Source organism: Hevea brasiliensis, chromosome 6 (genome assembly GCF_030052815.1).
Source record: "Hevea brasiliensis isolate MT/VB/25A 57/8 chromosome 6, ASM3005281v1, whole genome shotgun sequence".
Taxonomy (NCBI): domain Eukaryota; kingdom Viridiplantae; phylum Streptophyta; class Magnoliopsida; order Malpighiales; family Euphorbiaceae; genus Hevea; species Hevea brasiliensis.
This window is the reverse complement of record NC_079498.1, coordinates 2,488,046-2,515,679: the sequence shown is the minus strand read 5'-3', so window position 1 is coordinate 2,515,679 and position 27,634 is coordinate 2,488,046. Positions and strand designations below refer to the sequence as shown.

The 27,634-nt window shown below is 30.5% G+C and overlaps 4 protein-coding genes across 5 annotated transcripts in view; all 4 read left to right on the top strand.

Moving 5' to 3' along the window:
* Window positions 1-27,634, top strand: part of LOC110649795 (uncharacterized) — a 75,068-nt gene that overhangs the window by 4,610 nt on the left and 42,824 nt on the right. Inside the window, exons 8-9 of one of the 2 annotated variants that reach the window (XM_021804499.2) lie at window positions 114-163; window positions 247-505. In XM_021804499.2, the coding sequence (XP_021660191.2) occupies window positions 114-163; window positions 247-395 (199 nt within the window). In that variant the 3' untranslated portion in view covers window positions 396-505. Of the gene's footprint in view, window positions 1-113; window positions 164-246; window positions 506-639; window positions 1,250-27,634 lie in introns of those variants that run through there. The other variant, XR_009149351.1, reaches the window with a different exon arrangement.
* Window positions 1,804-4,253, top strand: LOC131180933 (uncharacterized). Its single transcript, XM_058149245.1, has 9 exons — window positions 1,804-2,158; window positions 2,273-2,479; window positions 2,567-2,700; window positions 2,797-2,909; window positions 3,025-3,268; window positions 3,376-3,531; window positions 3,635-3,714; window positions 3,815-3,864; window positions 3,947-4,253. The coding sequence occupies exons 1-9, from the start codon at window positions 1,804-1,806 to the stop codon at window positions 4,075-4,077; spliced, it is 1,470 nt and encodes a 489-aa protein (XP_058005228.1). The 3' UTR covers window positions 4,078-4,253.
* On the top strand, window positions 10,205-13,375 carry LOC110643359 (uncharacterized). Its single transcript, XM_021795712.2, has 9 exons — window positions 10,205-10,677; window positions 10,784-10,970; window positions 11,070-11,203; window positions 11,406-11,518; window positions 11,604-11,850; window positions 12,177-12,329; window positions 12,555-12,634; window positions 13,014-13,063; window positions 13,202-13,375. Exons 1-9 carry the CDS (start codon window positions 10,288-10,290, stop codon window positions 13,333-13,335), a joined length of 1,488 nt encoding a protein of 495 aa, XP_021651404.2. The 5' UTR covers window positions 10,205-10,287; the 3' UTR covers window positions 13,336-13,375.
* On the top strand, window positions 17,992-20,685 carry LOC131168981 (uncharacterized). The gene is made up of 9 exons (XM_058148194.1): window positions 17,992-18,443; window positions 18,597-18,783; window positions 18,857-18,990; window positions 19,062-19,174; window positions 19,294-19,534; window positions 19,822-19,974; window positions 20,071-20,150; window positions 20,241-20,290; window positions 20,373-20,685. Exons 1-9 carry the CDS (start codon window positions 18,069-18,071, stop codon window positions 20,486-20,488), a joined length of 1,449 nt encoding a protein of 482 aa, XP_058004177.1. The 5' UTR covers window positions 17,992-18,068; the 3' UTR covers window positions 20,489-20,685.

The following is a 27,634-nucleotide window of genomic DNA, read 5'->3' as shown; positions in this document are numbered from 1 at the left end:
TCCTCACCATACGTATTATGTCTTGAGTTCATGATTAACCGGGTATAGGCAGGCAAGAAATTGTCCTTACATTAGTCTACATTTATTAATTCTTTTGATTTCTTGACTCACAGAATTTTAGAGAACATATCAGATAGTGTTGTTGCTATACATACAGATAGAGGTACAGTTTATTTGCTTCAAGTTGGTTGTAGATATGATATGCTAAGCTAAGGTTTGGTAATTGAGAATTGTTATGGTAATTAGGTGCTCACTTCTTGGATCTATTAAGTCCTACAAGAAGTGACCCTGCCTGGCTGGTCGACCAGAGAGACAAAGAGATCAAAATCATTGCATTTTGGCTTGAAGAGTACTATGCCAAACTTGCTAGCAAGACTCGCGGCAGAACTGGCTAAAAGAGTATTCCTTTTCCCTTTTGGTTGAAAGAAAAAAGAGTCTAGATTCTGCTTATACTTGTAACAAAATAAATTATCGAATAGGAAATAAATAATTTTTATTTGTGTAATTGAAAGAAAAACTAGCCCTTTTTAATTTTTATTTGAGATGGTTATCATGAATCATTGTTTCAATAAAGAGAAAAACTTGCCTAACTATGTTGGATTACTAGTTCAACAATAGAGTGCTTTTCTCATAGTGCAGGTGATCAGGTTTTCATTTCCTATATTGCCACCGGCGGACGTCGCATGGGGCAGTGGAGCCAACTGTCCCACTGACTTCCGAAAATACTGCGCAGAGTTTGTCAAATAACAAATGTTCAATTCATAGAGATACGTATAAGCTTCAACTTTTTGGTTGAGCAGCATTTTAACATGATATATACAAGCCACCTCATCAACTAGAAGATCATAAATCATAGTCCGTTGATCAAACTTCAAGCCCAGATGACAGTGAATCACGTTCAATTATATATTTTCAAGCAACATCATTTTCAGCAGAGTGGTAGTTGAAAAGATTCAGAACTTCTGGAAACTCTATTTGACTGAGTTCTGTAGGTGTCTGATATACCTTGTAATTGAGTGTCTGAATTATGTAGTTGGCTACAAGATTCTGATTAAGATGGGTGTATCATCAGGTTCTCACTCTTTGGATCTTGCTATTCCCCAGCAGGTCCAAATGGCAACTTATAGCGACTGCATGTGCATCAGGAGATAGATATATCACTTACAATGGCAACCTTCCCAGCAAGCCTGACAACAAAAGTCGGCTAAAATATTCTCCGTGGGTCTGCTTGTCACATTGTGTGAAGGACGTGAGTAGAATGACTAGACAGGATCCTATCAATTCCATCCATAGCTTATTTATTATGTTATCTTTGAATATTGGTGCAGAATTGATCTTAAACAGAGTCGAATAGTGAAAAATGATTCACGTAACCGACTCCAATTAGTTTGAGATAAAGGTTTTATTATTCTTGTTGTGTTGGAGTTTTATAATTAAATATATCAAATCAATATTAATTAATAAATTTTAGAAGGTGCTTTTTTTTCCCACAACATTGGCTTGAACAACAATAACTAAATAGATTAGTATGCTTATGATAATCCTGTTAGACTTAGTTCTCAACCCATGTAATTGTTATGTACCTATTGACATTTTTGGAAGGCGTTTGTCTTGGCCGGCTATCTAAAATTTTAAGTCTAACAAGAAGCTATAATCCAAACATAATCCATCTTTGGATGGTCAAATTAATGATGCTTAGTAAAGCACATAGCATAACAAGATTACAAAGCCAAAGACAAGAAAGGACTTCTAGTTTAACTATTTAAACATGATAGTATGAGAGCAGAGTGTTCATAGCTTAAAATGGCACTGCCTTCGGTTCATCTACGGCTGGCATTGCTTCTGCTTTTAGCAGTTTGTGCATCTGCAGTACATCCTAGGAAATTAACTAGATTTGGCGGGGTAAGAAGATTCACTACCAGTGAGCCCTCTTATGAACTCCCACCAGAATATGAAATACATTATTACACACAAACAGTTGATCATTTCAACTACAAACCAGATAGTTACGCTACGTTTCAGCACAGATATATATTGAATTACAAGTACTGGGGTGGAGCAAATAGTAGCTCACCCATCTTTGTTTACACGGGTGAAGAAACTGATGTAACGTATGATGTTGAGACTTTCATTCTTGATCTTGCAGCTCGTTTTAAAGGTTTGTTATTGTATATAGAGGTATGGCATTCTTTATTCATTTGACCTCATTTGATAGTCTTACTTCTACAGGATTTCATCTACATTTACTACAGTTATTTTCCTGTTGCGTGAATAAGTATATTACTGTTGCAGCATCGTTACTATGGAGAATCAATGCCTTTTGGATCTGAAGACCAGGCATTTCAAAATGCCAGTACCCTTGGATACCTAAGCTCAGAACAAGCCTTAGCAGATTATGCACAGGTGATAGTAGATGTTAAGAAAAACCTGTCAGCAGAAAATTGTCCAGCTGTTGCAGTTGGAGCATCTTATGGTGGAAGTAAGTTAATTAATTAGACTGCAAAATTTTTCTTGTTGGGAAATTCCGGACTCAGACTAATCTTTTCTTGTTGTTGTCATTGATCAGTGCTTGCATCCTGGTTTCGTATAAAATATCCTCACATTGTTATTGGTGCTTTGGCATCATCCTCTCCCATACTCTATTTTGATGATATCACACCACAAAATGGATACCATGTTGTTGTCACCAAGGATTTTATAGTAAGAATTTAGTCAAATAATATTGGAAAGTTTCAACTTTCAGGATTTAGTAGCTTGTAGGATCTAAGTATCCAGTGTTTGCATTGATGGGAGCAGGATACTAGTGAGAGCTGTTACAACACAATAAAGCAATCTTGGTCTGAGATTGATAGAATAGCAGCTGAACCAAATGGGCTAATGACACTCAGCAATAAGTTCAATACTTGCAGGTAATCAACAAGAAAACCTATCTGAATGCCATAACAAGAAAACCTATCTGAATGCCATACTTGTATGCTCATAATCTCTGCTAAAATTAGGCTTTAATGTTCTGTTTAACAAAAGCCCTCTAAACACGTCCCAAGAGCTCAAGGACTACCTAGAAATCATGTATGTCAGTGCAGCTCAGTACGACAATCCTCCGTATTATCCAGTAGAGCGCACGTGCCGTGGAATTGATGGAGCCCCAGAAGGAACTGATATTCTTGGAAGAATTGTTGCAGGTCTCAAAAGTAGATTTCGTGGATGGGATTCGTGCCATGATATATTTACATTCGAACTAAGCAACAAGAGTGCATGGGATTGGCAGGTATATATTTCTAAACCACTTACAAATTCACTCCTCTGATACATCATAGAAACCCACAATCTTCATTTCTTGAAAACTGTCATAGTTCTCTATTCTGCTTCTTTCAGACATGTACTCAGATTGTAATGCCAATAGGATATGGTTATAATGAGACTATGTTCGAAGCAGAACCTTTCGATATAAATAACTATACCAAAGACTGTCTAGATGTTTTTGGTATTGTGCCCAGGCCTCATTGGATGACAACAGAATTCGGTGGCCATGTAAGCTTCTCTCTAGCTTATTATGCTTGTTCTTTCTTCTTCTTATAACTCCAGAAAATCTGAAGTTCAGAACATAATAACTCTTGCAATGAAAATCTTTCAGGACATAAAAACTGTACTGGGAAATTTTGCACGCAACATCATTTTCGCAAATGGACTCCGAGACCCTTATAGCATTGGAGGGTAAAGAACCAGATTTCTACTACTTTGCTATAAGTTTTAATATATTTATTCATGTTACAAGTGCTAATTCATTCTTATTTCTTTGACAAATCAACTGCAGAGTTCTAGAAGACATATCAGACAGCGTTGTTGCAGTGCATACAGAACATGGTATTTTCTATTTCTAGGAAAGTGTTTCAATTTCATAGTTATTTATGCAAGGTTTTGATTTAGATTATGTTATGGTAATTAGGAGCCCATTGCTCGGACTTACATCCCCCAACTCCAGATGATCCTGACTGGTTGGTTGCACAGAGAGATAAGGAAATCAAAATAATTTCAGCTTGGATTGCAGAGTACTATGCCAAGCTTGCCACCAAATAGATTACTGGCTAAAACAATCTCCATTTCATACATCTCGAGACCAAATAGTATCCAATGTTATGACAAAACTTGAAAGAAGTCCTTGTGAGATTTCAATAACACTGTGACTGTGTTTGGATGGAATGGATGTGAAATTTATTTTATATATAAATGAATTCTCTTTTTTGATATTTTGATTAATAAATATGAAATTCTTAAAATCAACTAAATTTAGTCGAAATCAAAGTTAAGTTAATTTTCTGCCTTATTCAAGTCATAATTAACTTGTAGCCATTCATTTTGAATTAATCAGCCCTGTTTCTAGAGAAGTAATATTAAGAAAAACTCTGTTAATGACATCAGACAGTGTTGTTGCAGTACATACAGAACATTGTATTTTGTGTTCTTAAGAAAGTGTTTGAATTTCATAGTTATTTATGCAAGAATTTGATTGAGATTTGTTATGGTAATTAGCAGCTACCAATTCTAAATGACCAGTGGCGGAGCCTGAACATTTCTTTTGAGGGGGCCATTGTATATTTGCAGCATGAGGAGAAGAATGAACTTATGATAAAGCTATATAAAGCAGAAAATTCAGCCTCATCAACATTAAAGGTCTAAGTTTTTACATTTTCCTAAAGACAGTCAAATTAAATTTTTAATTTTAAGATCTTTGTGATGAATTTCACTAGAAAAGAAAAAATTTGAGGTTGTGTTTTGCTAAATTTTCTTGTTTATCAATGGCCTAGCTAGGAGGTTTATTTTGAGGGCCAATTATAATTATCAATAATTCAAAAAAAAAATTATTTTGTCAATCCTTTTGACTAAGTCAGCTTCTATTTGAGCAATCCGAGCCTTTAACTTTTTGATTTCTGACTCATTTTACTCAAATTCATAGCCAAACATTTTCTGCTAAAATAAAGCTCTTAGGTCTTTATCAAATTGATTGATCTTCTCACACGTGCGCGCGCGCACACACATATATATATATATTGTCGTTTGTTTATAATTTTTTATATCTTTTTATATGATACTAAAAAAGTGAGGAATCAAATCTAACACATGGGAATTAGATGATATATATTTAATCAATAAATCAAATTAGATTAGGTTATCTCCTTTTATATTATTATTATTATTATTAGTATTATTATTATGCTTGAGATAGATGATATTTCAACAACTTAATTAATTTTTTTGTTAAACGTTTCCACCAATATTGTCAATTTGAGGTGACAGTTTCAAATTGACAAATTTGGTCCACTATAATGAATTGTGTAGTCAACAGAAAAGCTTGGTAGAACAAAATTTGTGCCTTATTATGGATAACATTTTTAATGTTGTGAGGCTGAGAGTAACTTCACTTCACTTTAATTTATTTATATATTTCGTGGAAGATAATATATTAAAAAATTAATTTTTTAATTTTAAATATTATTTTTCATATATTTAGACTGTCAAATTTTATTTTTATTGTTAAATATCAAAAATTACATAAAAATAGTAAATTTTTGAAGCCATTATCGATGGTGATCATTACATATTATAGTTGCCTGAGAAAAAGGTGAGAAATGGCAGCCAATAAATTAATGAGTTTATATTTATTTTTATATATTTATATTTTTTTTCCAAAAATTTATTAAATTTTAAAAAATTATTTTTTATTTAAAAAAATTTCTTAAAAATAACATAATTTTTCATTTAATAGAAAAAATATATAAACTCATTAATTTATATCAATAATATCACTTAAGGAAAAATATCATTTTTCTTAAATAAAAAAGCACAGATTTACTTTATTCTAATATCTTAACTTCAATTTGTGTCATTTAGAAACAGATTTAAGATTCTCTCTCTAATATTGAAATCCTATTTCTCCTCATTATTGGGGTTTTATTTTTCTCCCCTTAACGAAATTTTGTTTTTATCCCTTAGTGGGATTTTGTTTACTTTTTTTTTTTTAAATATTTGAATAGACTATTTGGCAATTTGAGATACTCAGGTATATGTGATGCTCTTTTATCAATTGAGTTTGATAGTACGACTTATTCTTTTATTGATGATTGGTAGTTTCATATATTCTGTGAGCCATAGAAGTAATAAATTTCTAAAAGTGCAGTATTGCGGAAGTTTTCTTTGATCGTCTAAAATCCAGTTACTACCTGGAAGGTTATTTTACTCTATTCAAATCATTTCTGAATATAATATTTTAATTATCTATATTTATTTTTTTTTTCTCTTATGAGAATATTATACTGTACTTATCTTATTATTCTTATTAATGATATGTAAAATTTCCTCTTCTCAAAAAAAAAGAATCTCTTCAATCCTGAAATAGCTGATTTCTAGCACAACTACAAAGAGATTTATGCTTATAAAAAAAATTATTAGGAGTTTTTTTAACCGACATTAATAAAGGCATCAGCATATAAAAGATATTCTCAATATTAGTAAAAAAGCATCATGCCATATTAGAGATATTTTCTACATTAATAAAAAAATATTAACTTATTAAAAATATTCTAATTAATAAAAAAAAACCATCATCATATTAGTGATATTTTCAAAATTAATAAAAAAATTATCATTTTATCTCTTTTCCTTTTTCTTTTTTCTTTTAAGAATTTAATTGTTTATGGTCAAATTGATAATTATTTATTAAAAATTAGTTAATTTTTAAAATTTTTATTAATAAAATAATTTATTAATTGTCTATTTTTATTAATTTATTATTATTCATTTAATTTTTATTAAACGTTAGTTTAAAATTTAATTTTTATAAAATTTAAATACAAATTTAAATTTTAAATCAAAATGTTATTTTTATTAAAAAAATATTTTAAAATTAGTATCCAATTAAAATAAAAAAATATTTCAAAATTAATTCTTTAATAAAATTAATAAATGAAAAGAATGCGGATGATTTAAATTAATTTTAAAACATCCATAGATATTTTAAAATTCAAATTATTTTCATATTTATCCTTTGGTATAAAATAAATTTCTCCATTAATATATCAATTAGTTTAAAAATTAAATTATTTTTAAATTAAATATCCATTGATTTAAAATAAATTTAAATAAAATATAAAATATCCAGGGATAGTAAAATTTAAATTCATTGTAAGTTTATAAAAATTAAAAATTCAAATTAAAGTTTCAAAAAACTAGATGAATAACAAATAGGAAAGATATAAATTGATAAATAATTAATTAAATATAAAATATATATTTTTATAATAATATTTAAAAAGTTTTCATAAATTGTATATTAAATAAATAAAATTTAAATATTTGTAGAATTATTAAAATTGTTAATAAAAAAATATTTTTTTATATAGATTATTGTCTAAAATATATAAAGCTAAATAGGTTCAGGAATTATTCAGATAATAATAATTAAGTTTGGGATAGATTTTAATAATTTAAGATAAATTTTTAATTAAATTTAAATATTTAAAATATTAATAAGTTTAAATTCAGGTTGAATGATTTTTTTCAGATATCTATCCTTTTGGCATTTCTAATCTCAATCCAAGCTTCAGAAGAGGTTACACTCAAGAAAACTACTTATAACCACCAATGAATATGATGTTTGAGAGTATTACTTTTCAAAAGGTTCAAAAAATAACCAAAATTAAAGTATATAAATTCATGAAAAATGTTTACCTAGATCGAGTTTATCATGATTCAAGACACAAATATATGAGACCTATGTACATAATAAGTCGGTCCTACCATATATCATGTATCTTTGGTCTATGATAAACCTGGTTTAGGTAAAAAAAATCTAATATAATTAATAGTCAATTGTTTCTATTAAGACAAGTATGGCCATGAAGACCTAGTCATTGACTTTAATGGCTTCAACACTATTCTATTTTCCCACTATACTTAATGATAATCTTTTCTGAGAATTTGTTTTCAACAAGAACCTAAAATCCAAACATAATCATCATTTAAGGGGTTGAATTAGATCCAGCCAAGGGTTGATTTTGATTCCATTATATGCCTGAACCGGCAGTTTCTTGGACCTTGAAGATTTAAATCAAAATTAGTCTGGATTTAGCCGTTCAAATCGGTTCCAAGACAATTTTAGTTAGGTTTTGAAGCAATTCCGATTCTCATTTTTATGGTTATGGTTTCAGTTTGACCTTAATTTGATTCGAGACGATTCTGATCTGATTTTGATTTCAATTTCGATATGAATTTTGAATCAATATTATTTAAAGAAATTTAAATTCAACAAAATTACAAATAGAAGATCAACATTCATTTTTAATTAAATAATATAATATTTGGACCACTAATAATTATTAAATTGACTATCTATTAAGTTGTCCAAATCATAATTCATAAAATAATTTCTTTTATAATAAATTTAATAAATCCTTATTCTCGGTCTCAATCCACATCTATTACATTCTAATAAAATTCTAATACTATTCATTTTAAATCAAACTAAAGAAATTTTCTTATTTAGTCCTAATATTCTTTCATCTTAATCCCCAAACTTATCTAACTTAAAATACAAATAATTTCTCATAAATAATTAAAAAATCTATAAAAAGTTCAATTTCCATATCAATGTATCTTGCATAATATGCATGCATCAATATAGCTTTTTAACTCATAATAAACTCACTTCTTAAAAAAAAAAAAAACTCATTTTTATATAAATTATATTCGCCAAAAATAATAATAATTATAATTACAAAAAATTCATAAAAATTCTCCAATTAAAAAAAATTACATAGCATAAAAGGATAAAGATAAAGAAAAGAAAGGCGCTCTAGATTACCTATTTAAACTTGATATTATGAGAGCAGAAGTTTCATAGCTTAAAATGCCACTACCTTCATTTCAATTATGGCTTGCATTGCTGCTGCTTGCTGCAGCATGTGCATCTGCAGTGCATCCTAGGAAATTAGCTAGATTAGGTGGGTTAAAAATATTAGCTGCTAGCGAGTCATCTAGCGATCTTCCACCAGAATATGAAATACATTACTACAGACAGACGCTCGATCATTTCAACTATAAACCAGAGAGTTATGCTACATTTCAGCAGAGATATATTTTGAATTATAAGTGTTGGGGTGGGGCAAATACTAGCTCACCCATCTTTGTTTATACAGGTGAAGAGAAAGATGTAACATATGATGTTGAGGCATGCTTGAGCTTGAACCCTTCAAATCATGAATCTCTCCAATCTTCATCTTGGATGTAACTTACCTTTTTCTTCAAAAAATCTTCGCGTTATAAACTTTCTTGATTTTACATCAAGAGTTTCACCTTAAATTCAACTCTTCACTGTCACCATTGTTGCATGTGCGACTTTCCACATCTAGCAGCAGCTACACCTTCAACCAAACTCACCAAGACCATCCCATATTCTGATACCAATTTGTTGCGTATCGCGAAAGTGTAAACTGCAAAGAAATAAAATAAAAACTGCAAAGAAATAAAGCAAATACAGAAAATACCAATATTTACGTGGTTGACCCTAGGGTTACATCCACGGACATGTCATCTTTCACTATTTTCAAATAATAAATTATCAAATACAAGCTCAAATTATATTATTCATAAATCCAATTACACCCAAGAGAACTCATATTACATCAAACTGCTCATAGTAAACATGTTAGTTAGTCTTTCTCAATCTCCTCTAAACATAACCCAATATACGTACTATTTTAACTGCTACACTACAAAGTATGTCTTCAACTATATGGGTAAGAGCCCTCTCACCAATTAACAAGAATTACTCTCTTTTAAATTCTATGCCATTTCTCCACTTTAAACTGAAGCATTTTTTCCCTCCATGGGACTGCAATGGGCAGAGCCCCTCATCAATAGGCAGAGCCAAATCGCAAAGTACTCTCTACAGTGGGTTACAGCCTCACTCCATGAGCTGATAGTCAAATAATATTTTCTATCATTCTCTTATTTATAGTGTTAATTTGCTCAATTCTAATTTGATTAGGAGTCCCACTCAAGTTAGGAAAAACACTAAAGTAAGAATTCTACTTATATAGGAAATATTCATCTATCCTATTAAGAAATATTTCTCACACTCAAATTAGGAAAAACTCTCTTCAAATTCTACTAGGATTTTGAGTTATAATTCTATCAATTCTTCGTATTCTAGCTATATAAGCAAGTTCTTGTACAAGTTGTAATTCGCAAGCAAATCCTCACAAAAAATATTCTACTGGGCACATTTCTGCTATGTCCTCAATACTTCTGTTTCAATGGTTTCTGTTCTTTTTTATTCTCTTAATCTCTGCAACTGCAGCACTGCTTAATATTCCAAGGCTTAGTCCAATAGGACCGAGAATTCTTGAAGACCCAGCTGAGATCTTGTCTGAACTAGTTTCAGATAATTTAGAAACATTCTTTTACAACCAAACTCTCGATCATTTCAACTATAAACCTGAAAGTTACAGCACCTTTGAACAAAGATATGTGATCAATTCCAAATACTGGGTTGGTGCTAATGCTAGTGCACCAATTCTTGTGTATTTTGGTGCAGAAGCACCACTGGATGGTGATCTTGCTGTTATTGGGTTTCTATCAGACAATGCTATTCGATTTAATGCTCTTCTGCTATATACAGAAGTATATATAAATGATTTTTCCTGCATATTATAACCTGCTTTATTGGCATATTAATTCCTAAATTTATGATTGAAACAATCCTCTCTTCCTTTTTTCTTTTCATCAGCATAGATACTATGGGAAATCAATCCCATTTGGATCAAGAGAAGAAGCATTGAAAAATGGAAGCACTCTTGGGTATTTCAACTCTGCTCAAGCTATTGCAGACTATGCTGAAATTATCATTCATGTCAAGAAAAGCTTCCAAGCTGAAAATTCTCCGGTTATCGTCATCGGAGGATCCTATGGTGGAAGTATGTTATCGATTCTTTATCTGAATTTCTTCACAACCATTACATAGAATATATTTTAAATTCAGTCTGTTAATTTTTTTTTCACTAGTTTTCTTATAGTGCTGGCTTCCTGGTTTCGACTTAAGTACCCTCACATAGCCCTTGGAGCTTTGGCTTCATCAGCACCTGTTCTTTACTTTGATGATATTACTCCACAGGATGGATACTATTCCATTGTCACCAAGGATTTTAGAGTAATCTATCTTCATTCTTGCCAATTTTTTATTTAATATTGCACTTGTTTTTAAGACAGTGGCTTTGGTGTAACGATAAAGTTACTCCACTTGTGATATGGAGATCACATATTCGAGCCACGAAAGCCCACAAGTACGGAATATTTCGTGGACTAATTCACCCTTAGTACGTTCTTTTAACCTTTTGAAAGGGTTTTTTCAGGAAGCAAGTGAGACTTGCTTACAGACAATACAAAAGTCATGGGCAGTAATTGATGAAATTGCTTCTAAACCCAATGGCCTTTCAATCCTCAGCAAGAAATTCAAGACTTGCAAGTAATAACATTATTTATTAATACAATTTTTGTAATTCATATCCATTCTTGTGATTCATTTACTTTGTTTTGGTTTAATGTTCTAGACCCTTAACCGACTCTGATGAGCTCAAAAACTACTCGGACTCCATGTATAGTTCTGCTGCTCAGTACAATAAGCCACCCACATATCCTGTAAACATAATCTGCGGAGGCATAGATAGTAGCACAAACTCTGAGAATGATACTCTGAGCAAAATAGTTGCCGGTCTTTTTGCTTACACAGGAAACAGATCCTGCTATATTAATGCACCCACTAATGTATCTGAAACAAGCGTGGGGTGGAGATGGCAGGTAAATCAATTACATTATCTTTATCTTCACTTTCCCACCACTTTCCACAGTAGTGGCAACCACAATAATAATAATAATAATAATAATAATAATACTCTTCTGTGACCGTGAGTGCTCCAACACAAAGAAATGATAACTTTCAGAATATCCTCCACAAACTGAAAGTTTCGACATTAAAATGAAAGCATTAGTTCCAATAAAAAAAAATGATAGCATTAGTTGTTTTCAGAGTTCGAATTATTATGAGACAGACACTCGAGTGTACTAATTGAAATTGAACCTGATTATGCAAAGATTTGATTGATTTATGTGGAATTTTTGTGTAGACATGTAGCGAGATGGTGATACCTATTGGCCGTGGGAATGACACCATGTTCCCACCTAAACCATTCGATCTCCAAAGCTACATCCAAGACTGCAAGGATTTGTATGGTGTTCCACCTCGACCTAACTGGGTCACTACCTATTATGGAGGTCATGTATGTTCTTCTTTTTCTTTTCTAACTTCTTTCTTATATAAAAGATTCTGCGTTCACTTTTCATTATTTTAATACACCCTTATAATTGTTCAAAGAGGAAATTCAATTTTAATACGTTAAAACTGAGCTAAAAATATCTGATTGTAAATATAAAAAAAGAAAATTAAATTGACTATTACATTTCCTTTAATTTTCTCTTTTTTTTTTCTTTATTTGCAATTGCAGAGTATAAAACTTATTCTCCAGAGATTTGGCAGCAACATCATTTTCTCCAATGGATTGAAAGATCCTTATAGTAGTGGCGGGTAAACACAAAAACTGAACAGGGAAATTCATGATTTTATTATTTACCTATGCATTTATTTATGATACATCTCTCACAATTATTATCTAACTCCATAAAGATTTTTGAAGTTGAAAATTTATTAAATTTTCTTTTCAACTCTGTTTTTCAAAGGTTAATTTTAGTTTAATCCTTCTGTCAATTTAGTTTTATGTTGGACAGCAGGACTATGTTGAAATTTTAAAAAGAAAATGAAGAGAGAAATTAAAATATTTATTTCTTTTAATTTGAAGGAACTCTTCAAATTGAGATGCAGTTGAGAATGCTTTTGTATTATTAAACATTGTTTATTATGTATATCACCTTCCTTGATTTACAATTGCAATCTATGTTTACTATAGGGTTTTGGAGAATTTATCAGACACCATTACCGCTGTTCATACTGTCAACGGTATATTCTCATATATACTTCATGTTAAAGCATGTTCAATATATAAATAATTAGACCTGAGTTGCCCATAAATAATTTAACTATAAAACATCAAGCCTTCATAAAAATTGTTACTAACACGTAAAACTTGGCATGCAGGGTCTCATTGCTTGGACATACTTGTTGCGAGCAAAACAACAGATCCAGAGTGGTTGGTGGCACAACGAGAAGTTGAGATCAAAATTATTGATGGATGGATTAATGACTATTATGATGATCTAAGGAATCAGTAATGAAAACCACATCAAACTTGTTATATTCTGGAATAAAGACTAGTGGAAATTGAAGTTAAGAGTTTTGTATACATTTGAGTACATTATGGCAAATAATTGCGAAGATGATATCAAGGACATATCAGTCAAAACTGATTCTCTAAGGATGAAATATATTCAGATTGAAGGACAAGAATCTAATGAAATCAAGAAAGAAATGTCTACTTTGTTACCCTTGAACAAGAAAAGTTCGTGAAAATTGATGTGATCCAGAAAGAAGAAGAAAGCAAAAAACAGATATTCAAGAATACATACAAAGAAAGGAGAGAAACTGAGAACACAAATCAAAGAAAGGAATCTTTTCAACAATAGGAATTACAAGCATGCCTAGCCTTACAGAATCTCACTTATTATAGCTAATCACTCAGCCACGTGCAGAAGTAACAGATTTCCTAACAAATCATCTACCAGTTCCGCCTATACTGGAACAGAAAGCATAACAACTTCAGAATGTTTATATTCCTTTCCCCTACATTTTTTGTTGCCAAATGTATCATATCAATGCATTCCCCTCAAGAAGTTCTTTGTCCTCAAGGAACTCAGAAGAATTCAGACATGGTTCGCACATATATTCCCATGCTCAGCTTCTTTGTGGACAGGAACCATATTTTCTTCCTGTGTCCTTGCCCAATTTCATCTCATTCTCCTTGGGATTCTAGCACTCTCTTTTACACGCATCAGTTAAATCTCATAAAGAACAAACATTTTCAACATTTGATCCACTCACTCCAAATTCTTCAAGCTTCAAAGACCGAACACCTGTTGCAATGGTAAGAATCTTACAGCTTATAGTCTCCCCAGCTGCAATCAGTGGAAGACTTAGTTCAATGACAGACTCAAACAACAGCATACCATTATTGCCCTGCCAATCTGCTGCATCCTCGCTTATCAACAAATGCCAAGAACCCATGTTCCTCTTGTGCATTCTATCAAACACCCAGCATGCATCTCTCATACTTCCACCTTTTCCATACATTCCCATCAATTTGTTGCATATGCATCAAATGCAAATGCAAATGCAAATGCAAGTTGTATTACACATGCAAATTAGATGATTTATATTTAATCAATAAATTAAATCACATTAGGTTATCTTCTTTTATATTATTATTATTATTATTATTATTATTATTATTATTATTATTATGCTTGAGATAGATGATATTTCAACAACTTAATTAATTTTTTTTGTTAAACGTTTCCACCAATATTGTCAATTTGAGGTGACAGTTTCAAATTGACAAATTTGTGCCTTATTATGGATAACATTTTTAATGTTGTGAGGCTGAGAGTAACTTCACTTCACTTTAATTTATTTATATATTTCGTGGAAAATAATATATTAAAAAATTAATTTTCTAATTTTTAATATTATTTTTCATATATCTAGACTGTCAAATTTTATTTTTATTGTTAAATATCAAAAATTACATAAAAATAGTAAATTTTTGAAGCCATTATCGATGGTGATCATTGCATATTATGATTGCCTGAGAAAAAGGTGAGAAATGTTAGCCAATAAATTAATGAGTTTATATTTATTTTTATATATTTATATTTTTTTTCTAAAAATTTATTAAATTTTAAAAAATTATTTTTTATTTAAAAAAATTTCTTAAAAATAACATAATTTTTCTTTTAATAGAAAAAAATATATAAACTCATTAATTTATATCAATAATATCACTTAAGGGAAAAATATCATCTTTCTTAAATAAAAAAGAAGAGATTTACTTTATTCTAATATCTTAACTTCAATTTGTGTCTTTTAGAAACAGATTTAAGATTCTCTCTCCAATATTGAAGTTATATTTCTCTTCATTATTAGGGTTTTATTTTTCTCCCCTTAACGAGATTTTGTTTTTATTGAGATTTTATTTTATTTTTTTTAATATTTGAATAGATTATTTAGCAATTTGAAATACTCAGCTATCAATTTCTATTGATGGTTGGTGGTTTCATATCTTCTGTGAATCATTAAGGTAATAAATTTCCAAAAGCACAGTATTGCGAAAGTTTTCTTTGATCTTCCAAAATCTAGTTACTATTTGAAAGGTTATTCTACTCTATTTAAATCATCTCTGAACATAATATTTTAATTAACCATTTTTTTTTTCTTATGAGAACATTATATTGTACTTCTCTTATTATTCTTATTAATGATATGTCAAATTTCCTATTCTCAAAAAAAAAAAAATCTCTTCAATCTGAAATAGCTGATTTTTGGCACTACAACAAAGAGATTTATGCTTATAAAAAAAATTATTAGGAGTTTTTTTAATCGACATTAATAAAGGCATCAGCATATAAAAGATATTCTCAATATTAGTAAAAAAGCATCATGCCATATTAGACATATTTTCTACATTAATAAAAAAATATTAACTTATTAAAAATATTCTCAATATTAATAAAAAAGCATCATCATATTAGTGATATTTTTAAAATTAATAAAAAAAAATTATCATTTTATCTCTTTTCCTTTTTCTTTTTTCCTTTAAGAATCTAATTGTTTATGGTCAAATTGATAATTATTTATTAAAAATTAATTAATTTTTAAAATTTTTATTAATAAAATAATTTATTAATTTTCTATTTTTATTAATTTATTATTATTCAACTTTAGTTTAAAATTTAATTTTTATAAAATTTAAATATAAATTTAAATTTTAAATCAAAATGTTATTTTTCATTAAAAATTTATTTTAAAATTAGTATACAATTAAAATAAAAAAAATATTTCAAAATTAATCTTTAATAAAATTAATAAATGAAAAGAAGGCGGATGATTTAAATTAATTTTAAAATATCAATAGATATTTTAAAATTCAAATTATTTTCATATTTTTCCATTGGTATAAAATAAATTTCTCCATTAATATATCAATTAATTTAAAAATTAAATTATTTTTAAATTAAATATCCATTGATTTAAAATAAATTTAAATAAAATATAAAATATCCAGGGATAGTAAAATTTAAATTCATTTTAAGTTTATAAAAATTAAAAATTCAAATTAAAGTTTTATAAAACTAGATGAATAACAAATAGGAAAGATATAAATTGATAAATAATTAATTAAATATAAAAAATATATATATTTTAATAATATTTAAAAAAATTTATATATTGTATATTAAATAAATAAAATTTAAATATTTATAGAATTATTAAAATTATTAATAAAAAATATATTTTTATATAGATTATTATCTAAAATATATAAAGCTAAATAGGTTCAGGAATTATTCTGACAATAATAATTAAGTTTGTGATAGATTTTAATAATTTATGATAAATTTTTAATTAAATTTAAATATTTAAAATATTAATAAATTTAAATTCAGGTTGAATGATTTTTACAATATCTATCCTTTTTGGCATCTCTAATCTCAATCCAAGTTACACTCAAGAAAACTACTTATAACCACCAATGAATATGATGTTTGAGAGTATTACTTTTCAAAAGGTTCAAAAAATAACCAAAATTAAAGTATATAAATTCATGAAAAATGTTTACCTAGATCGAGTTTATCATAATTCAAGACACAAATATATGAGACCTATGTACATAATAAGTCGATCCTACCATATATCATGTATCTTTGGTTTATGATAAACTTGATTTAGGTAAAAAAAATCTAATATAATTAATAGTCAATTGTTTCTATTAAGACAAGTATGGCCATGAAGACCTAGTCATTGACTTTAATGGCTTTAACGCTATTCTATTTTCCCACTGTACTTAATGATAATCTTTTCTGAGAATTTGTTTTCAACAAGAACCTAAAATCCAAACATAATCATCATTTAAGGGGTTGAATTAGATCCAGCCAAGGGTTGATTTTGATTCCATTCTATGCCTGAACCGGCAGTTTCTTGGTCCTTGAAGATTTGAATCAAAATTAGTCTGGGTTTAGCCATTCAAATTGGTTCCAAGACAATTTCAGTTAGGTTTTGAAGCAATTTCGATTCTCATTTTTATGGTTATGGTTTCAGTTGGACCCTAATTTGATTCGAGATGATTCTGATCTGATTTTGATTTCAATTTCGATATGAATTTTGAATCAATATTATTTAAAGAAATTTAAATTCAACAAAATTACAAATAGAAGATCAACATTTATTTTTATTTAAATAATATCATATTCGGACCACTAATAATTATTAAATTGACTATCTATTAATTAGTCCAAATCAAAATTCATAAAATAATTTCTTTTATAATAAATTTAATAAATCCGTATTCGCGTCTCAATCCACATTTATTACATGCTAATAAAATTCTAATATTATTCATTTTAAATCCAACAAAAAAAATTTTCTTATTTAGTCCTAATATTCTTTCATCTTAATCCCCAAATTTATCTAACTTAAAATACAAATAATTTCTCATAAATAATTAAAAAATCTATAAAAAGTTCAATTTCCATATCAATATATCTTGCATAATATACATGCATCAATATAGCTTTTTAACTCATAATAAACTCACTTCTTTAAAAAAAAACTCATTTTTATATAAATTATATTCTCCAAAAATAATAATAATTATAATTACAAAAAATTCATAAAAATTCACCAATTAAAAAAAAATTACATAGCATAAAAGGATAAAGATAAAGAAAAGAAAGGCGCTCTAGATTACCTATTTAAACTTGATATTATGAGAGCAGAAGTTTCATAGCTTAAAATGGCACTACCTTCATTTCAATTATGGCTTGCATTGCTGCTGCTTACTGCAGCATGTGCATCTGCAGTGCATCCTAGGAAATTAGCTAGATTAGGTGGGTTAAAAAGATTAGCTGCTAGCGAGTCGTCTAGCGATCTTCCACCAGAATATGAAATACATTACTACGGACAGGCGCTCGATCATTTCAACTATAAACCAGAGAGTTATGCTACATTTCAGCAGAGATATATTTTGAATTATAAGTACTGGGGTGGGGCAAATACTAGCTCACCCATCTTTGTTTATACAGGTGAAGAGAAAGATGTAACATATGATGTTGAGGGTTTCATTCTTGATCTTGCTGCTCGTTTTAAAGGTTTGCTATTGTATATAGAGGTAATTGGACTGTCTTTATTCATTTGATCTTGATGTAACAAAAATCACCTAGCTTGATTGCTATAGTCTTATAGGCTTTCATCTGCATTTAGTTTAGCAATTTTAATTTCCTTATGCTGGACTAAAAAGTAATGGTGATATCTTTCGTTGCAGCATCGTTACTATGGAGAATCAATGCCTTTTGGATCTGAAAATCTGGCATTTCAAAATTCCAGTACCCTTGGATACTTAAGCTCTGAACAAGCCTTAGCAGATTATGCACAGGTGATAGTAGATGTTGAGAAGAACCTATCAGCAGAAAATTGTCCAGCTATTGCAGTTGGAGCATCTTATGGTGGAAGTAAGTCAATTTAGACTGCAAGATTTTGTTGTTAAGAAATTACTTATCTTTTCTTGTTCTTGTTATTGATCAGTGCTCGCATCCTGGTTTCGTATCAAATACCCTCATATTGTCGTTGGTGCTTTGGCATCTTCCTCTCCAATACTCTACTTTGATGATATCACACCGCAAGATGGATTCGATGTTGTTGTCACCAAAGATTTTAAAGTAAGAAATTAGTTATGTAGTACAGGAATTTTCAGGATCTAATTATCCTGTATTTGTACTGACTGGAGCAGGAGACTAGTGAGAGTTGTTACAACACAATAAAGCAATCTTGGTCAGAGATTGATAGAGCGGCAGCTGAATCAAATGGGCTAACGATACTTAGCAATTTGTTCAATACTTGCAGGTGATCAGTAAGAGCTAGGCTAGGCACCTCTGGGAATACAAGACTGATATTCTTGGAAGAACAAATGCTCATAATCTCTGCTAATATTTGGCTTTGTTTTTGTTGTATCCATCTTCAAGCCCTCTGAACTCATCGCAAGAGCTCAAGGACTACTTAGGAATGATGTATGAGGATGCTGCCCAGTACGATAATCCTCCTTATTATCCAGTCCAGAATACCTGCCGTGGCATTGATGGAGCACCAGAAGGAACTGATGTTCTTGGAAGAATTGCTGCAGGTCTTAATAGTTTCAATAGTTGGGGTTCATGCCAAGGTATAGTTTCATATGAACTAAGCAACCAGAGTGCATGGGATTGGCAGGTATATTATATCATACAACTCTATGATCTCCTTTTTGGTTTTTGGCTTTTTTTTTGGGTATTTATGTTAAGGGGCATAATTGAGCCAGCTTACATCCCTCCTTGGCAATTTTAATGGGCAGTCCCCCGTATCGGCTTGGTACATTTAGGATTATTATTCCTGGAGCGCTTTCATCGGGAGGGGAATCGAATTCTGGTTGATAAGGAAATGGATCTTCCATCCTTGCCAACTAGACATGCAATCCATTTTCTAAAAAGTGTTATAGCTTTCTTTTCTACATCTTTCAGACATGTACTGAGATTGTAATGCCAATCGGACGTGGTAATGATACTATGTTCGAAGCTGAACCTTTCGATATAGAGAACTACACCAAAGAGTGTGTAGATGTTTTTAGAGTTATGCCTAGGCCTCATTGGATAACCACAGAATTTGGCGGCCATGTAAGCTTTTCACTTACTATGTCTTCTTTCTTCTTTCTTCTTTCTTTTAACTCAAGAAAATCAGAGCATAACAATACTTCTAACAAAAACCTTCAGGACATAAAAACTGTACTAGGAAATTTTGCAAGCAACATCATTTTCTCCAACGGACTCCGAGACCCATATAGCATAGGAGGGTAAATAATCATATCTCTACTCAATTGCTATACTTTTTCTTCATATTATAAATGTTAATTCAATCTTCTTCTTTGAAAAATCAACTGCAGAGTTCTAGAAGACATATCAGACAGTGTTGTTGCAGTGTATACAGAACAAGGTATTTTTTGCTCCTAGTAAAGTGTTTCAATTTCATAGTTATTTATGCAAGATTTTGATTGAGATTTTATTTTGGTAATTAGGAGCCCATTGCTTGGACATGGAACTCCCAACTCCGGATGATCCTGAGTGGTTGGTTGCACAGCGAGACAAAGAGATCAAAATCATTTCAGCTTGGATATCAGAGTACCATGCCTAGCTTTGCACCAAACAGGGCAAGTGACCAAATTGTATCAAATTTGAATGGGAGTCCTAGTGAGACTTCAATAACATTCTCTCGTATTTGATGGGAAGGAGGTATATTATTACTTGTCTGAAATTCTTTACATGTTGTTTACAGAGACTTGTGAAGATGAATTGACCAAAACTTGCTTAAATTTTCAATTTTTCTTCCTATTAGATCATGCAACAAACATTAAAAATTTCATATAATGTATGTGTTTTTTCATATAAAATTTAAGAATTTTAATAATGATATTTTATGGGAATGGGATCAAATTTAATTTCAAAGTCTTCAAGCTGTTGTTTCATCCACAAAATCTGTGCAACACAACTTCCAGCTGCAATATATTCAGCTTCTGCAGTAGAAAGTGCAACAGAAGTTTGCTTTTTACTGTGCCATGAAACTAATGCATGACCTAGAAATTGACAAGTTCCAGAAGTGCTTTTTCTGTCTAATCTACTACCAGCAAAATCTGAATCACTATAACCAATAAGATCAAATGATTCACATTTTGGATACCACAAGCCAATATTGTGAGTGCCAATGAGGTATTTAAAAATTCTCTTAACTGCTACAAGATGAGATTCTTTTGGACATGACTGAAATCTTGCACATAAACATACACTAAAATGAATATCTAGTCTAGATGCTGTTAAGTAGAGTAAAGAACCAATCATACCTCTATAAAATTTGTTATCTACCTCTTTACCTTTTTCATCTTTCTCCAATTTAATTGTTGAGCTCATGGGAGTTCCAATACTCTTCATATCCTCCATTTTGAACTTCTTTAGCATATCCTTTATATACTTAGACTGATTTATAAAAATTCCATCTTTCATTTGCTTAATTTGCAATCCAAGAAAGAAAGTAAGTTCACCCATCATACTCATTTCAAATTCACTTTTCATCATGTTGGAAAATTTCTTACAAAGAGAATGGTTAGTAGCACCAAAAATAATATCATCTACATAAATTTGCACAATAAGCATGTCTTTTCCAATTTTCTTAATGAAAATAGTAGTATCCACTTTTCCTCTTTTGAAATCATTTTGAAGCAAGAATTTACTAAGTCTCTCATACCATGCTCTAGGAGCTTGCTTTAAACCATAGAGAGCTTTAGTAAGCTTGTAAACATGATTTGGAAAGTGAGGGTCTTCAAAACCAGGAGGTTGAGCTACATAAACTTCTTCATCAATATATCCATTTAAAAATGCACTTTTAACATCCATTTGATAAAGCATGAAATTCTTAAAACAAGCAAATGCACACAACATTCTAATAGCTTCAATTCTAGCAACCGGAGCAAAAGTTTCATCAAAATCAATACCTTCCTCTTGGTTGTATCCTTGAGCTACTAGTCTAGCTTTATTTCTAACTACATGTCCTTTTTCATCCATCTTATTCCTAAATACCCATTTAGTTCCAATAACAGAATGCTTTTTAGGTTTAGGAACAAGTGTCCAAACTTTGTTTCTTTCAAACTGATTTAATTCCTCTTGCATAGCAAAAAGCCAATTTTCATCATTTTGAGCATCATCATATGTTTTGGGTTCAAATTGAGAAACAAAAGCAACATTACCAAAATATCTTCTAAGTTGAGCTCTTGTCATCATTCTTTGTGATGGACTATCAAGAATGTCATCTTTGGAATGATTTCTATGGTATCTCCATTCTTGTGGAATATCTTGATGTTGAGGTTCCTCAATTTGTAGTTCTTCCACATTTGGTTGGGAGTCATCTTGAATTTCAACATTTGTGGAGCAAGGTAGTTCTTCTTCTTTGTCATTTTGATCATCCTCCACTTGTTCTTTTGATTCAAGCTCATCATTATTCGAATTCTTTGAATTTAGAATCTGCTCAATTTCATCATCACAAGAATCTTTCCTTTGCAAGGAAGTGTTAGCATCATCAAAAAGTATATGCATTGATTCTTCCATGGTCAATGTTTTTCTATTGAAAATCCTATATGCTTTGCTATTTGTTGAGTAGCCTAGAAATATTCCTTCACAATATTTAGCATCAAATTTCTTGAGATTGCTGTCTTTGTTATTCAAAATGTAACATTTGCAACCAAAGACATGAAAATATGCAATATTGGGTTTTCTTCCTTTCCAAAGTTCATAAGGAGTTTTCTTTAAAATAGCTCTAATGGAAACTCTGTTTAAAATGTAGCATGCTGTATTTACAGCTTCTGCCCAAAAATATTTTGGTAAACTGTTTTCATTCAGCATTGTTCTTGCCATTTCTTGCAAAGATCTATTTTTCCTTTCAACAACTCCATTTTGTTGTGGAGTTCTAGGAGCTGAAAATGTATGATAAATACCATTTTGAGAGCAGAAATTTTCAAACAAATTATTCTCAAATTCTTTTCCATGATCACTCCTCAAAGATTTAATGCAATATCCTTTTTCATTTTGAGTTCTTTTGCAAAAAGCTTCAAATATATAAAAGGTTTCATCTTTATGAGCAAGAAAGAAAGTCCATGTGAATCTTGAAAAATCATCAACAATTACAAATGCATATGCCTTGCCTCCTAGACTTCTAGGTGTGATTGGACCAAAAAGATCAAGATGTAATAATTCCAATGGTCTAGACGTAGTTACAACATTTTTTGATTTAAAGGATGATTTTGTATGTTTACCAAGTGCACAAGCTTTGCATTGAAATTCTTTTTCAAATTTTAGCTTTGGAAGTCCTCTAACAAGGTTCTTTCTAGAGAGTTTAGCAAGTGTACTCATGCTAGCATGTCCTAATTTTCTATGCCATAACCATGCACTATCATCTGAAGTCATAAAACATGTTTCACAATTTTCTTCAAGACTTGTTAAATCAAGTAAGTAAATATTATCTATTCTAGCACCAGCAAACATAACATTATTTCCATGAATTTCACAATGTGTTGAAGTAAAAATCACTTTAAAACCATTATCACACAATTGACTAACACTTAAAAGATTATACTTTAATCCTTGAACTAATGCAACATTCTCAATACAAGGGTTTTTACCAATAGTTCCACATCCAACAATTTTAGCTTTGCTTTTATCACCAAATTTCACATAACCTTCTTCTTTCAAAGTAAGAGAGGAAAACTTGCCTTTATTTCCTGTCATGTGCCTAGAGCAGCCACTATCAATGTACCAATGTTCTGGTTTCCAAAGATACTCCTTAGCGGACACTGAAATCGCTTAATCGTTCTTAGGTACCCAAGCAACTTTGGGTCCTTGAATGTTAGTAACATTAGGTAGGGTTCCTTTAGGCACCCATACTTTCTTTGCCTTAAAGGTTCCTTTCCTAATAGGACAAGCATTAATCATATGACCATTGTGATTGCAATAAAAGCATGTAATACTTGGTTGAGAAAAGGATGTAGCTTTAACAAAAAATTGTTTGTATTTTCCATACTTCATAAATCCATCATATCCAATTCCAGATTTTTCATTTGTAAATCTTTGATTCCCAAGAAGTATATCAAGTGTTTCTTTTCCTTTTGTAAATTTAGATAAATCTCTTGTCAAATATTCAACTTTTCCTCAAGAATTTGCTTTTTCTCAAGAAGTTGTTCACATACTTCTTTTGATCTTTGAAGCTCATCATTAACTTCCTTAAATAATTTCATTTGAGATTTATAAAATTCATTTTCCTTTGAAACCATACTCAATGAAATATTTTCTGATCTTAAAGCACAATTTTCATGACCTAAAATTTTGCATATCTATTAAAAAGATCTATACTTATCATATGTCTTCACAAATGCAAGTTCTAATTCATCAACATTAGAAAGTTCAAGATTTACCTCATTTTCACTATCTTCGATGTGTGAGCTTTTACCTTTTTCTTCAATTGCCATCATACAAGTGTTTGCAGCCTCTTTGTCACTTGTTTCATCATTTGATGAAGAATCACCATCACTCCAAGTTCTGCCATTGCCTTTTTGCTTTTGTCCTTTCTAAACTTATTTTTCTTCTTCAATGTAGGACATTTTGGCTTAATGTGGCCTGGTTTGTTACACTCATAACAAACTATTTCACTTGAATGATTTGGAGTCTTTGGAGCATATTTCTTTGAGAACTTCTTGTATTTGCTTCCACCTTTTCTAAATGCTCTTTTGAATCTTTTGACTATCATAGCCATATCTTCATCATCATCACTTGAAGCACTTTTATCATCACTTGAACCAGCTTTAAGAGCAACATTTTTCTTTTCTCATCTACTTTTCGGATATGAAAGCTATCCCTTTCTTTTTCTTTTGATCACCTTCATTCTCATCTTTCCTATAAATCATCTCATGTGCAATGAGAGAACCAATCACTCATCATAGGTGTATTTTCAAATCCTTGGTGTCTTGAATAACATAGTCTTTGCTTCCCACGTCTTTGGAAGAGACCTCAGAATTTTCTTTACAAGTTCTTGTTCTTCAAATCTCTTTCCAAGAGCTTTAAGTAGATTTACAAGGTGCAGAACTGGTACTCATCTCAACAATAGTTTCACTGTGTTTCATCTCAAATAATTCATAATCACGGATGAGGAGGTTTGCCTTTGACTCTTTTACCACATCGTTCCTTCATATGTGACTTCTAGTTTGTCCCATATCTCTTTTGCAGTTTGACATCCTGAAACACGATTATACTCATTAATATCAAGAGCACAATGAAGAATATTAATAGCCTTGGCATTTGTAGAAATTTTATTCCAATCATTATCATCAAATTCAACATAAGATTTAGGAAATAGTACAGTTCCTAAAATGGATTTATAAGGAATATAAGGAACATCTTTAACTATTCTACAAGAATCAATGTCAACAGATTGTATAAAGTTTCTCATTCTAGTTTTCCAAAAGGAGTAATTTGTGCCATTAAAGAGTGGTGGTCTAGTGATGGAATAACCTTCACTAAGGCGGAGTATACAGTGAGAATTTCTAGATGAACTAGCCATGTGTGTGGATCACTCTAAGGGGTTTAATCCTCAAGCAAGAGAGACAAGCTCGATACCAAATTGATGTCCCAAAATATGTCCAAGAGGGGGTGAATTGGACTTTAAAACAATTTTCGATTCTTGCTCAAAACCTTTGAAAATTGCACTAAGTTCAACTTAATTAACTAATGCTAAATATGAACAATATAACTCAATTAACAAGTTGATTCAAGGTTAACTTATATGCAATCGATAATCGATATAATGACTATATAAGCATTCAAGAAATATATCAAGAACCGAATACGCTTTTATCACAAAGAACTAGAGCAAGATACGGATATCCTATCCGACAAAGACAACAGATAACCAGCGAATATATCGGATATCGCCAGATTTTGCAAGAAACTATTTTTCTCGATAGCGGCAAGAAGATCAACAAAGATATGATATCAATTTTCATATCGAAAAGCATATCATTCATAAAGCTAAATTGCAAAAATGTAAAGAGCAAGGGTTGAGAAAATGAACACTGGAATTTTTATAGTGGTTCGGCTTTAACTAGCCTACATCTACTCTCTCAAAGATCCCACTTTGAGTCTTCACTCCACTATTCTTCTCTTTTCAAGGCAAGAGACAAAGCCCTTTACAAATCTTCTCAACAAAGCTTTTACAAGTAGCTTCACACTTCTACCAAGTGTTATCCCAAACACTTATCACAACCAAGCTTCAATAGGTGCTTGAAAGACCTCTCACAAATAATAATAATGTGTTTAAAAACTCACTCTCACTCAATTACAACAGAAACTATAAAGAAGAGTTGAGTAAATAAGCCAATGATGAGCAATAAATCACTTTGAGCACTTTGAATGAAAGCTTTAAAGATTTTGAACAGTAGAGGGACTTTCATTAAGTGCAAAATGGCCAAAGGAAGGTGTATTTATAGCTTTGGAACGTTTTTTACCGTTGCAGAACTCATTTGAACGTTATAGATACGAATTTCAAGAAAATAGCCGTTATTTTATCGTTTTCTGCGATGTTGTGCAGAGTTGAAACAGTTAGCGTACTTGAGAAAATAGCAAACCAGTTAGCATACTAAAATAAGTAGCAAACCAGTTAGCATACCAGGAAAACTTTTCTGCATAACTTTCAAAAATATAAAACTTCACACCAAATCATAGTTAAACATTTTTTAGGCCAATAATAATGATGTTTTAAAGAAAAAATCATTTGAGGGATTGAAAATAAGGATCATTGACTTTTACTCCTCAATTCTTTTCACAAGTAATCCTAAGAAGTAAAACTAACTCTAATACTATATTTACCTTCAATTCTGATTTCCAATACAGCCTTGGAAGGTAACCTTTTCTTCTTTTATCTCTTTTGCTTCGTCTTGTGTTATCCTTAGAATGTCATCCTTTCTTCATAAGCACGAATCCATCATGAAATCCTTTTGTCCTTTTTCTTTGAGATACACAACACTTAAAACAATGTTAGTTTGATTCTAGTTGAGTTTTGGTATCATCAAAATCTATGCTCCTTTGAGCTTGTGGGGTCAACAATCTCCCCCTTTTTGATGATGACAAAACTCAATTGAATCACCATGTAAATGTAAGTAAGTGTGAGTATGTGTATGAATGTGTATGTGAGAATAACTCCCCCTATGTATGTGCTTATATCAACAATTAATCACAAATAACTCCCCCTTAATAATTTCAATAAAATATTCATAAGCATTTTCTTAAAGAGTCAAGTGTGACTAAATATACTAACTAAATATGCACAATATACACACTAATCACAAACTGTATATATCATTCACAAGTGATATCAACAATATGCACATCATAAAATTATATCAACAATATACTATTCACAAACTATATCAACCATGAGTAATCACAAACTATATCAACCACAAGTAATATCAACAAGATTACTCATTCATTACTTTTCTCCCCCTTTTTGTCAGCATCAAAAGAATATGGGAGAAATCATGCATGTGTGAATAAGTCAAAATTCAGTTTAGGTGCAGTGAATAAACAGTCAAAATAGTAACTGATATAGCAAACTAATTTAAAGTTCAGAAAAACCAAAAGTAGCAGACTAAGTAGCAGACTAAGTAGCAAACTAACAGACAGACTGTTAGACAAAATTCAATTAAAATTCAGTTCATCCTTTCAGCCTAGAACTTCTTCTGATTGG

Excerpts from the sequence above, each read along its gene's own strand:
- LOC131180933 (XM_058149245.1), top strand. The coding sequence starts at position 1,804 with ATGGCACTGCCTTCGGTTCATCTACGGCTGGCATTGCTTCTGCTTTTA. Across the intron at positions 2,480-2,566 it reads TGGAGCATCTTATGGTGGAA|TGCTTGCATCCTGGTTTCGT; the intron begins GTAAGTTAATTA and ends GTCATTGATCAG. Across the intron at positions 3,532-3,634 it reads CAACAGAATTCGGTGGCCAT|GACATAAAAACTGTACTGGG; the intron begins GTAAGCTTCTCT and ends AAAATCTTTCAG.
- LOC110643359 (XM_021795712.2), top strand. The coding sequence starts at position 10,288 with ATGTCCTCAATACTTCTGTTTCAATGGTTTCTGTTCTTTTTTATTCTC. Across the intron at positions 11,204-11,405 it reads TTGTCACCAAGGATTTTAGA|GAAGCAAGTGAGACTTGCTT; the intron begins GTAATCTATCTT and ends GGGTTTTTTCAG. Across the intron at positions 12,330-12,554 it reads CTACCTATTATGGAGGTCAT|AGTATAAAACTTATTCTCCA; the intron begins GTATGTTCTTCT and ends TTGCAATTGCAG.
- LOC131168981 (XM_058148194.1), top strand. The coding sequence starts at position 18,069 with ATGGCACTACCTTCATTTCAATTATGGCTTGCATTGCTGCTGCTTACT. Across the intron at positions 18,991-19,061 it reads TTGTCACCAAAGATTTTAAA|GAGACTAGTGAGAGTTGTTA; the intron begins GTAAGAAATTAG and ends TGACTGGAGCAG. Across the intron at positions 19,975-20,070 it reads CCACAGAATTTGGCGGCCAT|GACATAAAAACTGTACTAGG; the intron begins GTAAGCTTTTCA and ends AAAAACCTTCAG.